This window comes from Paramisgurnus dabryanus, chromosome 11 (assembly GCF_030506205.2).
Source record: "Paramisgurnus dabryanus chromosome 11, PD_genome_1.1, whole genome shotgun sequence".
NCBI lineage: Eukaryota > Metazoa > Chordata > Actinopteri > Cypriniformes > Cobitidae > Paramisgurnus > Paramisgurnus dabryanus.
Window position 1 is genome coordinate 5664536 of NC_133347.1, and position 15852 is coordinate 5680387.

A 15852-nucleotide genomic window follows, 5' to 3' on the forward strand; every position below is an offset into this window, starting at 1 on the left:
CTGAATGAATGATCAATGAAAAGCTTATTTATTCAGATTTTAGATTATATATAAATCTCAATTTCAACATATTGACCCTTATGACTGGTTTTGTGGTTCAGGGTCACATATGTGTTTATTTTATTATTTTATGCAGTTTGACCATGCAGCACTAAATAAATGTTATATCTAAAAGAGCACCGCTCTCTGTGTCTTAAAAATGTTTTAACAAAATTTATTACATTCTATAATGCTTAAAAATAATGATGAGTGTTCAAAAGCAAGGCTAGAGAGAAATGTTATCTAGTATGCGTTTTATTTTATCACAAGTTCAATTGTGGCCATCATATAAACTAAAATAATAATAAATAAAACACAGAACGGAAACAAATAAAATACATCATGAACATTTCAATCTTTAGCTGCACAAGAACGCTAAACTATAGTTATTTATTGGGTATAAATTACATAATAAATTTAAAGTAAAAAAACATATTTGGTTCAAAAAATATTTCCTGATAGGTATCTTATTTATGGCAAAAACAAATTAAATATGGCTTTTGGAAGTCCAATCCAATTGAACTCAAGTGGCATTCAGTTTTAGAAAAGCACAACAGTAAAAGTTTTTTTTTTTATCAGTCTGGTTTGAAAAGCTGCAGTAATGAAGTGTTGTTATACAGACAGATTAACACAGACACATAAACAGGCATTAAAATATTCCAGGTTTTAAACACAGACAACACATGTGACATATCACTATTAAAACACATAAAGCCTATCCTAAAAATATGAAAGAGAGATTATTTGAAAGAAAGTTTGTTAAAGATGTGTTCAGCGTCAAACAATAATTTGCTTCATCTCTTACTAAATGGTAGAGCTGCACCATAAGATTATATTTCAATAAAAAAAAATAAGGTTTTCAGTAAAGTTTAGTTACTACTAGTCAAGTTTTCATTTAACCATGTAACTAATTTTGACTGCACCATGTGTTCAAGCAATAAGTAAACTTGTTTAAAATATTTGTGTGTTAAACCAGCCATGCACAAGTACTGACACAGAATGACACACATATATACTGTAGAAAAGTGCTTGGATTATACCGGTTTCATGCTGTAGCGCAATTTATAATTGTTTCACACACTCTTTCGAATATCACGTCTAACAGATGTAAATCTGACTGTCTGAATGTCGTAGTTCAATCCATCGTTTTATTTTGACCACTGGTTTTTAGCTTGGATAAAGTTGAATGCTCAAATATTTACTTTATATGCTATAGATTAAGCTTTAACAGCTGGTACCACCACGCTTCTGGACTGCATTGAAATACTTTATTCAATATTACACAAAAAAATGCAATTGACACTTACAGAAGTTGAAGTGTAAGTGCAACAGGCATCGAGTATTCATGCAAAAAACCACAAGTGTTACAGATCAAACATGTAAGGCTTGAATTTCACATTCATATTTTAAACCAGTCAATCCATTATGTTGTAGTTTTATCTGTAAATGTTGCTGCTTTAATAAACAATATTTTATCTGATCATGTGTCTGAATGAGATGCTGTAAGGCAGTTTTAATCAGGCATTATGAAGGTGTTCTTAAACTTCATAACAGTGCAAATATCTGTACATTAAATGTGTGTAATATTAAGCTTAGTTCAATGGCATTAGTGGTGAGCTTTAGAAAAAACCTGAAGAAAGATCACAATCTGTTTTACTGAACTACTGACTCAGTTCAGTTTCTCAGTTCGCAGAAAATAAACAGCTAGTCAAGTTTGTACATGCTCTGAATGAGAAAACGTATAATTATATTATATTATATATTACAGTCCGATATATCAGACGGTATTTGGGGGGGGAGTGAATTATCGGATTTTTCCCATAAATCTTTTCAATTTGTTTGTTTTGAAAATGTGACCTATAATGATGAAAATCTTACATATTGTGCCTTTAAAAGGATATTAAAGGGACACTCCACTTTTTTATAAATAGGCTCATTTTCCAGCTCCCCTAGAGTTGGAATCCATTCAGCCGATCTCCGGGTCTGGCGGTACCACTATTAGCATAGCTTAGCATAATCCATTGAATCTGATTGGACCATTAGCATCACCCTCAAAAATAATAAAACTTGACTCTTCTGTAGTTACACCGTGTACTGGAAAATTTTAAGTTGCGCAATGATATAACGCAGTGGCAAAAAATAGTCCCCATCTATTGAAAGTTACAAAGAGGACCTTTTTCAGGTGCTGCGTAATATCATTGCGTCTGCTACAGCCATGTTACGGCAGCAAAATCCTTGATTATTACGCCGCAATGAAAGTATAGTTCCTGGCCACATCAGCCTAGAAAATCGCAACTTTTAATTTTCTGTCGGTCTTAGTACACGATGTAACTACATAAGAGTCAAGTTTTATATAGAAAAAATATTAAAACACTTTGGTCATTATTGAGCACGATGCTAATGGTCTAATCAGATTCAATGGATTATGCTAAGCTATGCTAAAAGCGGATTTAAAGAGAAAGTATTTGATGAACGTATAATACATGGCAAGAGCATTCATTTAATATCTTTATCTTACTTTGGTTTAACGGCTTTTGCGTCTAAACTCATCATATATTCATAAATATTCTACGCAATAAATGTTTAAAAAAATTCACTTGTTAACTGTGATTACATTTGTGTTATATCAGCCACATTGCTTTCTCAATATTGGCTAGTAAAAATGGGCAACCACTAGTTTTAAGCTTTTGTGAAAGAATAATTTTTTTCAGATATTTGACTGTTTCATAACGCAGAACATTGCATTATTTAATAATGGTCTAAAATGTAGATATTGAGTTAATATTAGTCAAAAACTTAGTTTTACTAAAATAAAATAAAAATCCTGGCCATTTTTGCACTCAACAACTTTCAATATCGATGAACTTCTTCAAAACATATCATACATACATAAATAAAAATGAATAAAACAAAAAAAAAAACAGTCAAACCTTATCATTCATTCCATGCATCTCATTTGATTTTCAGTAAATAAACGCGAATTTGAAGACAGACATTGTATGATGCCGTGTGCGTTCATGTCGCTGATGGATGTTAATGCAACAAACTGTGTGTTTTCTCGCCTCTTTAACTCAACAGCTCCAGGTACGTAACAGGCACTTTGCCTTTCTGGTTTCCTCTTTCACCGATCAGCCAATCAGAGTCCATTCCAGGTACTGTATAGACTGTGATCACCTGATGATGGGGAAAAAATCTATTACAATTCTGGTAAATGATCTTTAATCTTCCTTCCTTAATTCACATGAGTTGTTTACCTCATCTGCCCGCAGCGAGAGCTCACTGGAATCTCCGGCCTTGTAGTCGAACAGGACTTTGGCATTGCGTGTGCCACTAGCGGGCGGCTGAACGTCTTCGATTTGCAGAGCGTCTGTTTCCAGAGGAGGAGGCGGGTTCAGGACAGAGGATGGGTCAGCGGGACCACTGGAGGAGTGAGAATCCACCGCAGGTGAGTCGGTGCATGTTCTGAAAGAGAGAACGGTTATGAAGGGAAACTGGAGACGAGTGTGTCCAATAGCAAAAGTCCAGATAAAGCTGTTTAGTTCTATATACAGATGCCCAAATGTTTAGATCACATGATCAGCTTAACATGACTCCCTTAAGAAACAGATCATTTCTACACTGTTAGGGAAGGGTTGCCAGATTCGTTTAATTTGTAATATTAAACAGTACTTGTCAAAATGATTTGCAGCATTCGGGTTACCGGGTTATTTTTAGTTTTAAGTGGTTGTTATCTGCAAATGTCGCGACTGGCCAATCAGAATCAAGCATTCCAACGAGCTGTATAATAATAGTTAATAACTTCACACAGACAGATGTCAAAACTAAACTGATGTTTAAAGTTGTCTTTAAGTTTAGTATGACAGGAAAGTGAATTAATGATGGCAGAAGTGTCATTTTTGACTCCCACTTGAGTATACAACACAGGTGAATATTATTTAACATCAATACCGGTATGATGCGCACCTGCCCAGTTCTCCCTGCAGTTCTTGCATGTACTGGTGACACTGGTTATAATACATCACCTGTCCTTCCACGAACTCACGCAGACAGCGCAGATGATTCACCTGCGCAAACACAACATACACAGCTCATACTTTTTTTTATTTAAAATGTGAAGTTCACCATTGGCATGCAAAGTTTCTAAATTAGTTTTTCGCTTTAAAAAATATATTTTCAGGAATGTTATGATGGTTATTTTGTAAATTGTCAATTGTAAACAAATGCTTTCACATTTACAGGTTTGGCAGGTGCTTTTTTGGCAGGAAGCGATTTAGAGAGTGTAGGGCTGGATAACGATTAATTGACTAATCGTTTGCAGAATAAAAGTTCATATATATGTGTGTGTGCTGTGTTAAAAATTATGTTTATGTAAATACACACACCCATGTATGATTTTAAGAAAATATATATATTTATAGATTCAATATTTATATATAATAGGGATGCATAACGATTAATTGCGATAATCAATAGCAGAATAAAAGTTTTTGTTTACATCATATATGTGTGTGAACTGTGTATAATAATAACGTATATAAATACGCACACATGCATATATAATTTTAAGAAATATATATATTAGGGCTGTCAAAAGATTAATCGCGATTAATCGCATCCAAAATAAAAGTTTGTGTTTACATAACATATGTGTGTGTACTGTGTATAATTATTATTTATATATAAAAACACACCCAATCATGTATATATTTAAGAAAAAATTTTTATATTTATATATAAAATATTTATATTTATATATAATATAAATTATAGAAATGTATATACAGTATTTAAATGCAAATATTTCTTAAATATATACATGAATGTGTGTGTATTTATATATACATAATATTTATACACAGTACACACACATATGCTATGTAAACACAAACTTTTATGTTGGATGCGATTAATCGCGATTAATCTTTTGACAGCCCTAATATATATATAAGTATTTTTATTTATATATAATATAAATTATACATAAATATGTATATACACATTATATGTAAACATTTCTTAAATATATACATGCATGTGTGTGCATTTATCTATACAAAGTTATTATACACAATTCACACACACATATATGATGTAAACAAAAACTTTTATTCTACTATAGATTAATCATGATTAATCGTTATGCATCCCTAATTTATAATATAAATTATTAGGGCTGTCAAAAGATTAATCGTGATTAATTGCATACAAAATAAAAGTTTTTGTATATATAAATAAATACAAACACATGGATGTATTTAAGAAACATTTACAAGTATATTTATTTAGATTAATATATTTTATACTGTATATACATTTTAAAGAAATATACATAAATACATTTTTCTTAAAATGATACATGTACGTGTGTATTTATATACAGATAATAATTACATACAAATACACACACAAATATATTATGTTAACACAAATCTTTATTTTGTATGTGATTAATTGCGATTAATCTTTTGACAGCCCTACAAATTATATAAAAAAGTATATACAGATGTAAATACTTCTTAAATATCTACATGCGTGTGTATTTATTTATACATATTTATTATACACAGTTCACCCACATAAATGATGTAAACAAAAACTTTTATTATGCAAACGATTAGTTGCGATTAATCGTTTTACAGCCCTACAAGTTTGTATTTCATGAGTACTGTATAGGAATTAAACCAAATACATTTGCACTGTTATATTAACCATTTATGCTTAGACTACCTATAAGATAAATTAAAATATAAATCTGTGTAACGTGTGTTAATCTAGCAGGACTTACATGTGTGCTGCCGATCCCCTCTACCAGCAGCCGGGTGACTTCAGCCTGCCTATCAAACTCTGTCTGAGCAACTCGCAGCTCATGTTCTGCCTGAGAGAGAAGAGAGAGAGAGAGAGAGAGAGAGAGAGAGAGAGAGAGAGAGAGAGAGAGAGAGAGAGAGAGAGAGATTATTAGAGAGATTATGTAATTTATTTGTAAGAAAGCATCTGAAAATGAAGGAAAATAAAGAATACACAAGAAATACCCATCTCACACCAACTTCATTGAAAAACAAAAGCTTTATTTTGCTTACATCTACTGTTAGGACCTTTAGGATGTTTTGCATTATTATAGTGTAATACATTAATGAGAATGAGGAGGAAGATCAGCGATGTCAGACTTACTTTCTGAAGCTCCTCATTCCAGAGCTGACCAGAAGAAGAGACACACAAACACAATGACATCATCATAACATGACAACACAACAGGCAGAAATGTACACGAGTCAAACTTCAATTTAATACAACAGATCTCTGGATCACAGATATACTGTAGGAAAACACACAGCATGACAACAGCACATCAGGATTATACAGACAGACAGATCACATCTCTCATGAATGTCTGTATGTGTCTATACAAGTTTTGCATTTATGGGATCACAGTATGGTCTTACCGCAGACGCACTCGCAGACAGGACATAATTTCGTGGTCTGGTTTCTTGGAAGTCGGGCACAGCCTGAAACAAAGAAACTTACTTTAATATCCACATCATCCCAAACACTTCAATAATGTGTATAATGTATAAAATACTGCAGCCAATCCAAAACACACAGAGAGAACAAGAGCTGTGATAACTCTGCCATGCAAACAGCCTGAAAGATTCAAAGATCAGAAAATCACCTGACAGCTCATTTAAATCTATACTGTATGACAAATAACCTTATAAAATACTGAAGAAGCAATGTGTTAGTTCTGATCTTTCATCTTTTCAGAATGACCAAATAAAAATAAAGTTAGTCAAATACAGACAGTGATCTTTGTGAATTCTTCAGTGCAAGTTTATCCCTGAATATGTACTATAATTTTGGACACCTCCTGCACTGCACTCCCAGCTCTACATTAGAGCATTTACATTATACGTGTTTCATGAAAACTGTGTCCTGTTTCGAACTAAAGTGCCAATGTGAAAGCCCTCTTAATTACATTCAATTCAAACATCAGCCACTAGAGGTCATAGATCAGCAACAGAGTCTGTGATGCCAAGCTAATAACTAAATACTCACAAAAACACACTGAGTGCAATATTGCATTACACAAGACTGTCACCAACAGCAATTTTTTATTGGAATAAATACTTTGAATGTGAAAAAATATATATTTCTATTGATAATTTAATCAAGTGTTATGGAGCAAATGTCATGGGTTCAATCCCACATATAATTATAAATGTGCAACTTAAATGCTTTGGACGCTTTTATGGTAAATGCATAAATGTGAATGTAATAACATTTTATGAATGAAGTCTTTCACTTTCTGCAATGCATTATTCTGCTGTAGATTTTGTTTTTTGTTACAGACAAAAGGATCTTTATAACCAGGGGTGCACATAACTGGTGGGCAGGTGCGCATTTTGTTTGATAAGTTTTGTTTGCACGCACCTGAGGCACAAAACATTTTAGAGTATAAACTTGATGTTGTTTTTAATATTAATCAAACAACAGACAAAGAAAATCATAATTTCCTTGTCTTGGCTAAATAATTTTACTTTATATAATAGTTCCTTTAATAAGAATTAATCCAATTTACACAGTAAAGACTATGCCGTATTATCTGATTACTTTAGTTTCTGTACTGTATCTGAAAAAAACAGACCAATCTTCATTTGTATGTTTGTACTATTGTATTTATTTGTGCATTGCTTATAATTATGGTACATTCACACGGGGCGTAACGGCGCATTCACACGGGGCTTCAGCGTTAACGCTTCCCATTCACTGTTGATGGGTGACGTCATGCGTTGCCGAACTGAGTTGTGGATCCGTCTGCGCCACGTCCCTGCCATTGCACGTGGCAGAAGTTGTACATTTCTCAACTTTTCAAGCGGCAACTCGTGTGTCAGCCAATCAGATTGCCTTATGCAAATAAAGTAGGCAGAGCCAGCCAATTACATTTATGGAAGACTGGAGCATGTGTAACGGCCACTGTGATTGGCTGTTGGCCATGCTTCAGACAAGCCTTCCGTTAAGCGTTAACGCTTACGCCCCGTGTGAATGCGCCTTAAGTGTTGACGGTTTCCATTCACTTTTAATGGGTGACGTCATGCATTGCCGAACTGAGTTGTGGATCCGTCTGCGCCACGTCCCTGCCATTGCTCGCGGCAGAAGTTGTACATTTCTCAACTTTTCAAGCGGCAACTCGTGCGTCAGCCAATCAGATTACCTTATGCAAATAACGCAGGCAGAGCTAGCCAATTACGTTTATGGAAGACTAGAGCATGTGTAACGGCCACTGTGATTGGCTGTTGGCCACGCTTCAGACAAGCCTTCCGTCAAGTGTTAGCGCTTTCGCCCCCTTCTGTTGCAGTAAATTAGGTAATTAACTATGTAACAAAGGTTCAGCAGCGTTGGTATTAGGGATGCTTAACGATTAATCTCGATTAATCGTTAGCAGAATAAAAGTTTTTGTTTACATCATATATGTGTGTGTGAACTGTGTATAATAACTTTTTATAAATAAATGTACACACATGCATGTATATGTTTTAGAAATGTTTACATTTGTATATTTATGTATAATTTATATTATATATAAATATAAATACTTAATATATAAAAAAAAATTCTTAAAATTATACATGAATGTGTTCATATTTATATATATACATATTTATTATACACAGTTTACACACATATGTGATGTAAACAAAAACTTTTATTCTGCTAACGATTAATCACGATTAATTGTTTAGCATCCCTAGTTGGTATGCAAAAGCGCCCCGTGTGAATGTACCGTTTATTTGAAATTTATGAGAGTTAGTAGTCATTAATAAAGGTTAAAAACCAGGCATATTTTATTTTATATACATCATCGTCTACCATGTTTAAACCAAAGAGATATGGTGAAGAGAGATTAGTGATGATGACAGCATGTAGGATGTCGGTGCTATGAATACTGTGAGTACCAGGCAGCATCTCCAGGTGCTCCTTTGAGAACCAGGACAAAAAAGTAATGTGCACCCCTGTCCATAACATCATTTATACCAAAAACTAAAAGATAGAAGGATATTGTAAACATGAGAGAATAATACATGTGTGATACTCACTTCTCCCTCACACTGTGAAGGACAATGCAAAAACACAAGGTTAGTGTGCAGTCAATACAAAACATTCACAACTGCACAGCACAAACAACAGAAGCTGCGTTTCCATTACCCTTAAAATTCGCAAATTATTTTGCAAAAATGCTCGGGTGAGGTGGTTTTCAGACAATTAAAAAAAAAGGAATATATCGCAAAACTGCAATAAAAAAAAAACGTTTAGGTCAACTAGCGTGCGTAAAAGTCACATTATTATTCTTTAAATATGGCACAGTGTGTTTAATTGGAGGAAAAGAGAGAAGAGGGGTGATCGACAAGCGCAATTAATCACGATTAATCGTTAGCAGAATAAAAGTTTTTGTTTACATCCCATATGTGTGTAAACTGTGTATAATAAATATGTTTATATATAAATATGAACACATTCATGTATAATTTTAAGAAAAAAATTTTTTATATATTAAGTATTTATATTTATATATAATATAAATTATACATAAATATACAAATGTATATACACATGTAAACATTTCTAAAACATATACATGCATGTGTGTACATTTATTTATACAAATTTATTATACACCGTTCACACACATATATGATGTAAACAAAAACTTTTATTCTGCTAACGATTAATCGCGATTAATTGTTTAGCATCCCTACGCACAATGCAAAAAAAACGATTTTCAAGAAAAAAATTCTTAGTATTTTTGTCTTGTGTTCAGTTAAAATATCAAAAAATTCTTAAAGGAGCATTTCACCCGTAGGAACATTAATCTTTATTGAAAGTGTTTCATATTTGTAGTCGAAATGTAACATACATTTAGAATTTGGTGTCTATTTGACCGAGAAAAGGGGTTTTTGTAGTCTCACCCCCTCAGCAAAGATATTGGACTTCCTTCTTTCAATGATGCAAAATGATGATTTTTACATCATTGAAAGAAGGAAGTGCAACACTGAAATCTGTATTTCTCCTGTCTCAACGGCAACTTAGGAAATGATGGATGACCATTCAAAAACATGACTGGGGTTCTAACTATACAAAGCTTAATGCAAATGGGTGAAGTGTCCCTTTAAATTAAGATGTTTTTTGCTTGATGAGCAAAACCACCCAAGAAAATAAGTCTAGTTTATAGACCAAAAATATCAAATTTAAGTGATTTTGTGCATAAAACAAGCAAAAAAAAATAAATAAATTTATCTTGAAAATCATTTTTTGCAGTGCATGACATCAAAATACCACGATTTGGGAATCTGCTCTTGTGGAATTTTGATGCCCCATGGTATGTCAGTCTGCGCGGCGCCATATAAAGTCGAAAACACCAGTCGCTATAATTTTTTGAATTATTTATCGCGAGACAACAAAATTACGTTTTAGTCGCATAACATAGGTTAATGTAAACGCCATAATTTAGAAAATAACGCTAGAGTTTTGTGCAAATCTTTAATGGAAACACAGCTAGTGTGAGACTAAGCTACATAGCGTAAGAGAGGGTTAAGGATCTACAGCCCATTCTGAAACTGACATTTGGTTCTGTAAATGTTCGAAAGTAAGTCAGAAAAGAGGGCTTACGGCGGCTTTGCTCTCAGCAGCTTTAGCTTTCTTAAGACGAGCTTTACAGGCATCAAGATCCAAGCGGCGGTTCTCCAAAAGTCTGCGCTCCCTCTGTGGGGTTGAACAGAACGTTATCAGTAAATCTTTACCTGATGAACATCTCTCATCTCAACATACAGATCATCTCACCGAAATGGTTCTCCAGTCGCCCTCCAGAAAGTTTCGCAGTGGTGTGAGGAAACTAATGGACGAGGTATGGAGAAACTCTCGCTCAGCACCACCCAGTTTCCTCTGACAGTCGGACACTTTGATCAATGTGCTACCTGCACGGGCAAAAATAAATCAATTAATTAGATTCAATTAAATGCATCATGTTACAAGTTCAGCCAATCGGTCAATGAGTTCAGTCAATCTACTGTGTGAACGCTTTTGGTTAAAAACAGATTTGATTCCTGTAAATACAGGCTGAGACAATAGTAGACTGTTTTTAGCAGCATTAGTGCTACAACATGCTAACAAACACATTTAGAAAAGCATTTGGATAAAACTGTGGGCTGTGGGTGAGGCTTTGTTTTTGTGATGTCAAATTTAACAAGAGAATCAAAACAGCCTGTCTAATGAGACTGCTCTGGTTTAATGGGGATTAAATAAAAGGAGTGTGGAGTTTTTTCATTGTAGGGTGATTGTGTTCACACAATGCCAACACACATTTATGTCCAGAGATTTTGCATAATAAGTGCCCTTTAAAGTGGACAGAGAATGAAAAACCATTTTTACCTTGTCTTTGTTGAATAATAGTAGTCTACCCGCATTCACGAACATACAAAAAGTGCTAGACATGCTAAACATCTCAGTTTCATAGAAATTCCTCTTCTAGAAATGTCAGCCAGAAAATGGCCCAATCTGAAAAACTGATGCTTATGACATCACAGGCATCTCACTGCCCCTCCACTTTAAAATAATTGGCTACATTTTTTGAGTGGCAGCGAAGTCAGCCAATCAGTAATGAGATTGCAAGTTAAGCCAGTAGGGGGAGCCAAATAGGTGCAAAACCACTTGTTTAAAATCCCCCACCCTAATAGAGCTATCTGAGAGAGGTTTTTAGGAAGCTTCTAAGGCATTACAGACCCAAACAAAACATTTTTTGTCTACATGTCACATCACAGAACAAGGATAAATACCCCGATCAATCATTCTATGTCACCTTTAAAACTGAAATATTAAGCTGATGTTTCTATTTCTGGGTCATTCATAAAAAAGCAAATTTGTGAATTTCCAAGATCAGATTCCATACTTTAAAGGCTTTGGTAAGACATCACTCCTACATTAGTAATGTGCATTCAAAGATAATCATCATGTGTCTGAAGCCACCAGGTCCATTATAATACAATAATGAGTCATTTAAAACCACTAAGTGCACTTCACTCATCACAGATAAACAGAATCATTTCCACACTGCTGTACAGATCTGTTATCATCATTCACTACAAACATACTCAACAGAGATTATACATTCAACTTCAAATACACAATTGTTTTATTGTATATATCTAATTTTTTTGTCATTCAGTATTATTGCCATGACATTTGAGCTTGTCATTGTGGTTTAAATGTTTGCTTTCTGAATTTATTCTAATCCAATACATAAACACAAAGATCACATTTACCCTCGCTGCAGGACATAACCTGTCCATGACATTAACATCTTTTGTGCACTTCTATCAAGTGAGAGATGATTTCCACCAAAATACCACAGCCACTGACATAAACAACAAAAAACATCGAAAGGTTTTTCATCTCCCTTCTTAAAGTTGATAGGCCCATTTATTTTACTAGCCTTACTATAGGCAATTTTTTGGTGAACTATCCATTTAAAGGCAGGGTGCAAGATTTTTGAATAAGGAAAAGGAAGTCAGGCCGAGTACCAAAACACACTTGTAGCCAATTAGCAGTAAGGGGCGTGTCTACTTACCGACATCATTGCGTATGTGTGGGGCGGGTCTATCAAATGAAGGTCCGGATTCTATTTGTTTAGGTGATTTCAAATGTCAACATTGGCTTTCAGAGATCACGCACCCCCCCTTTAAAGACTGGTTTACATTCATGGTTTAACTCTCATCAAAGACTGATGTCATATCCTGCCTGATGACCTGTGACCTCTAAACACTATTGATCTCTCTGATGGGGAACTGAAAGTAAAATGCATCAGGAGGAATTGGTCTGGCTGTTTCCACAGACCCTGCAGCAAAAAAAACTGAAATCAATCTGTTTTACAGAGAATATAATTGATCCTGGCAGCCTACATCTGCACAAACTGCACTGAGGTCTCACAGACATTCAATATTTGCAAAAAAAAAACTAATATTTTCTCTTAGATATCTGTGCTAAAACCTGACACCAAAAAAACAAGACATTCATGCTGACTAAATCTATGACTTTTATAAGCAGTACAGTTTGAGATTTTTTTACCGTATGGTGTGTCTGCCCCAAACTCTTTTCCAGCCTCCAGCATATACTGGCCTAATATCTCTCCATTAGTGGCCCGAGGTGGAACCTTCCGGTCAATTTTCTCATACAGGAACTCTTCGATTCGAGCACCTGCCAGACAAACAAACATTCAAACAAACAGCTGCGATACATATCAACTTTTGGGTTATCACAAAAAAATAAGTTCTGTGTTTCACAAAAGTTTATGACACTGTCCAACAAGACAATCTTCACAGATGAACACAACTTTTATAATTTTTTTAAGTCTAAATGCATTTACTAGAAATGAAAAGCCAAACTTAGACTACGAGCGAACTAAACCACGGTCTCTTGAACCTCAAAGTCATCACCACAACAAACGCATTTAATAACATGTTTCCTGATAAGAAAATGCTATGTTGATAAATCTTTTTAGGGAATTGTGTTTTTTTTTCATCTTTTTTGTAGAAATGTTTAGCATCTTTAATTCTAGTATATTCAAAATGGACGTGAACAGCTAAAGTGAATGAAAATAAGATGCAAAGTCTAACAAACATTTACATTTTACAGTGTTTTTCCAGCAACAAACCTGATCAACTATCACTCAATCTTATAAAATAATAGAAATAACAAACAGGGGTTTTGCGCAACAAACTTCCGTATTCTGCAAAACAGTCAAATCACTTCTATTTCAGGTCTTTTGCATGTGCTTCATATTTAACTTAAGATGCCTTCAAAGAAGCTACCGAAGATAAGCATAAACAATGTCCAATGTCCAGGTTGTTCGTGGCGAAAAAGGCCACTTAATTTAAATGGCTGCAAAAATGTATCTGATGAATTAACTCTTTAATTGCCAAGGTAATAAGTGGTGTCACTGATTTGTGTAAAAACATACACAAAATGACAGATTTTCAATATAAAACGTGATTGGATTGTTTTTAATCTTTTTACAGTCTTGGGCATGTCAAAGATGAGTAAAAACATTGTCTTTGATGAATTTTTAGTTGTTTATGCAGCATCAGATTTAATTTTTTATCCCTACTTAGTTGTTTGTGGCTTTTTTCCCCCATTGACTTTCATTGTAACATTTTTTTATTGCAAAGCCATGACATAATATAATCATGCATTCTTGGCTGTCAGTGTTTTTTTTTTCATTTTGCTAAGAGGTAAGATTAGTAATTTTTTATGTTGATAACCATGTGGCACCATTAACCCTTTAGTAGGCGCAATGATATTACGCAGTCCCCGAAAATAGTCCCCTTGGTTACTTTCAATAGCAGGGGACTATTTTCAGGCACTACGTAATATCATTTCGCCTCCTGCAGCCATGTTACGGCAGCAAAGTCCTTGATTATTACGCCAGAATGAGAGTATAGTTCCTAGCCAAATCTGTCAAGAAAAGCGCAACTTTTCATTTTCTGTCAGTCTAAGTACACGATGTAACTACAGAAGGGTCAAGTTTTAAATAGGAAAAAGATCGAAACTCTTTGGTTATTTTTTTGTGCGATGCTAATGGTCTAATCAGATTAAATGCATTATGCTAAGCTATGCTAAAAGTTGTACTGCGGGACCTGGAGATTAGCTGAATGGATTCCAAAATGGTAAAAATCAAATGTTCAACTCTAGGGGAGCTGGAAAAAAGTGGAGTGTCCCTTTAACACTTTCTCTACAAGCAGATAAGATGAGACCTGATTTCCGTTTTGTTCGTGTAACGTTTGGTAAAAAGCAAAACATTTTTTACATACATGTATGTGTGTGTTTATATATATACAATATGTACACACAGTACGCACATAAATATATTATGCAAACACAAACTTTTATTGTGTATGCGATTAATTTTTTGAGAGCCCTGTACTTCTGTGGGGGCAATATATGACGGCATGTACCTGGATTTGGCTGAAGCAGAACTTCTGTCTGTCTGTAAATCTTCTCAGTCCAGTTTTTGGTGCAATCTGCTCTGGTTAGAAGATTTTCAAAATGAGCATCCAGCTCAGTTCTTTCTGCATGTCCAAATTTCTCCTCTGTAAACTACAGCAAACATGAACAAATCAACAGGGATCTGTTAGACTTCAGCAGGACTGTAGATGTAACACTGTAGCATTACTGTAACCATTATTTTTATACAACCTTGGTAGCACATGTTCACATTTAACAATATTTTGTACGTTTTTTACCACATTTCATGTTATTTAACTACATGACCACACATTAAAAATTGGTCTGTTAACATGCATTTGACAAGAAGCTCTGTGTACAAAAATGCGCTGTTATCTGATGTGATGTAGGAAACACATGATGATAGGGGAGGTGCGAGTCACGCACTACACATCAACCTAACCATTCACTTTCATTTACATTAAACCTCGAGTATTTATGACGACAGACCGAAGAAATCTCACCTGCACAGCCCGACTGAAGAAGATTCCCGCATCTGAGGCAAGTTTCCTGACGTTGAAATCCATACTGTTGTTATTGTTGTGGGAAAATTATCAGGCGCTCCGCAGAGGCCACTGACTGTGAGCGTATGTGTGCGCGCGTGGGTGTGCGCGTACGTGCGGTGTGTGTTTCGTTTTATTGTAGTGACAGTTTCTTCCTCCAGGTGGAGTCCAGTGGCTCAAAATTATCATTCGTCATTGAGCTGCATTCAAATCTTACAACGTTATTTGGTGTATTGGAAATTTGTATACTAAAGCTAGCATATAG

General features: G+C 34.6%; 1 protein-coding gene across 2 annotated transcripts; it reads right to left on the reverse strand.

Annotated features, from left to right (window-relative positions):
• Positions 1-276: 276 nt before the first annotated feature.
• On the reverse strand, positions 277-15762 carry sh3glb2a (SH3-domain GRB2-like endophilin B2a). Of its 2 annotated transcripts, XM_065248293.2 has the most exons (11): positions 15549-15757; positions 15036-15177; positions 13150-13278; positions 10870-11003; positions 10699-10791; positions 6480-6542; positions 6208-6231; positions 5825-5914; positions 4003-4103; positions 3294-3501; positions 277-3213 (listed from the first exon to the last, which is right to left on the reverse strand). In XM_065248293.2, the coding sequence occupies exons 1-11, from the start codon at positions 15609-15611 to the stop codon at positions 3106-3108; spliced, it is 1155 nt and encodes a 384-aa protein (XP_065104365.1). In that variant the 5' UTR covers positions 15612-15757; the 3' UTR covers positions 277-3105. The 2 variants fall into 2 exon arrangements, with proteins under 2 accessions (XP_065104365.1, XP_065104366.1); XM_065248294.2 differs by lacking the exon at positions 6208-6231 and having other exon boundaries at positions 15549-15762.
• Between the last annotated feature and the right edge of the window lie 90 nt (positions 15763-15852).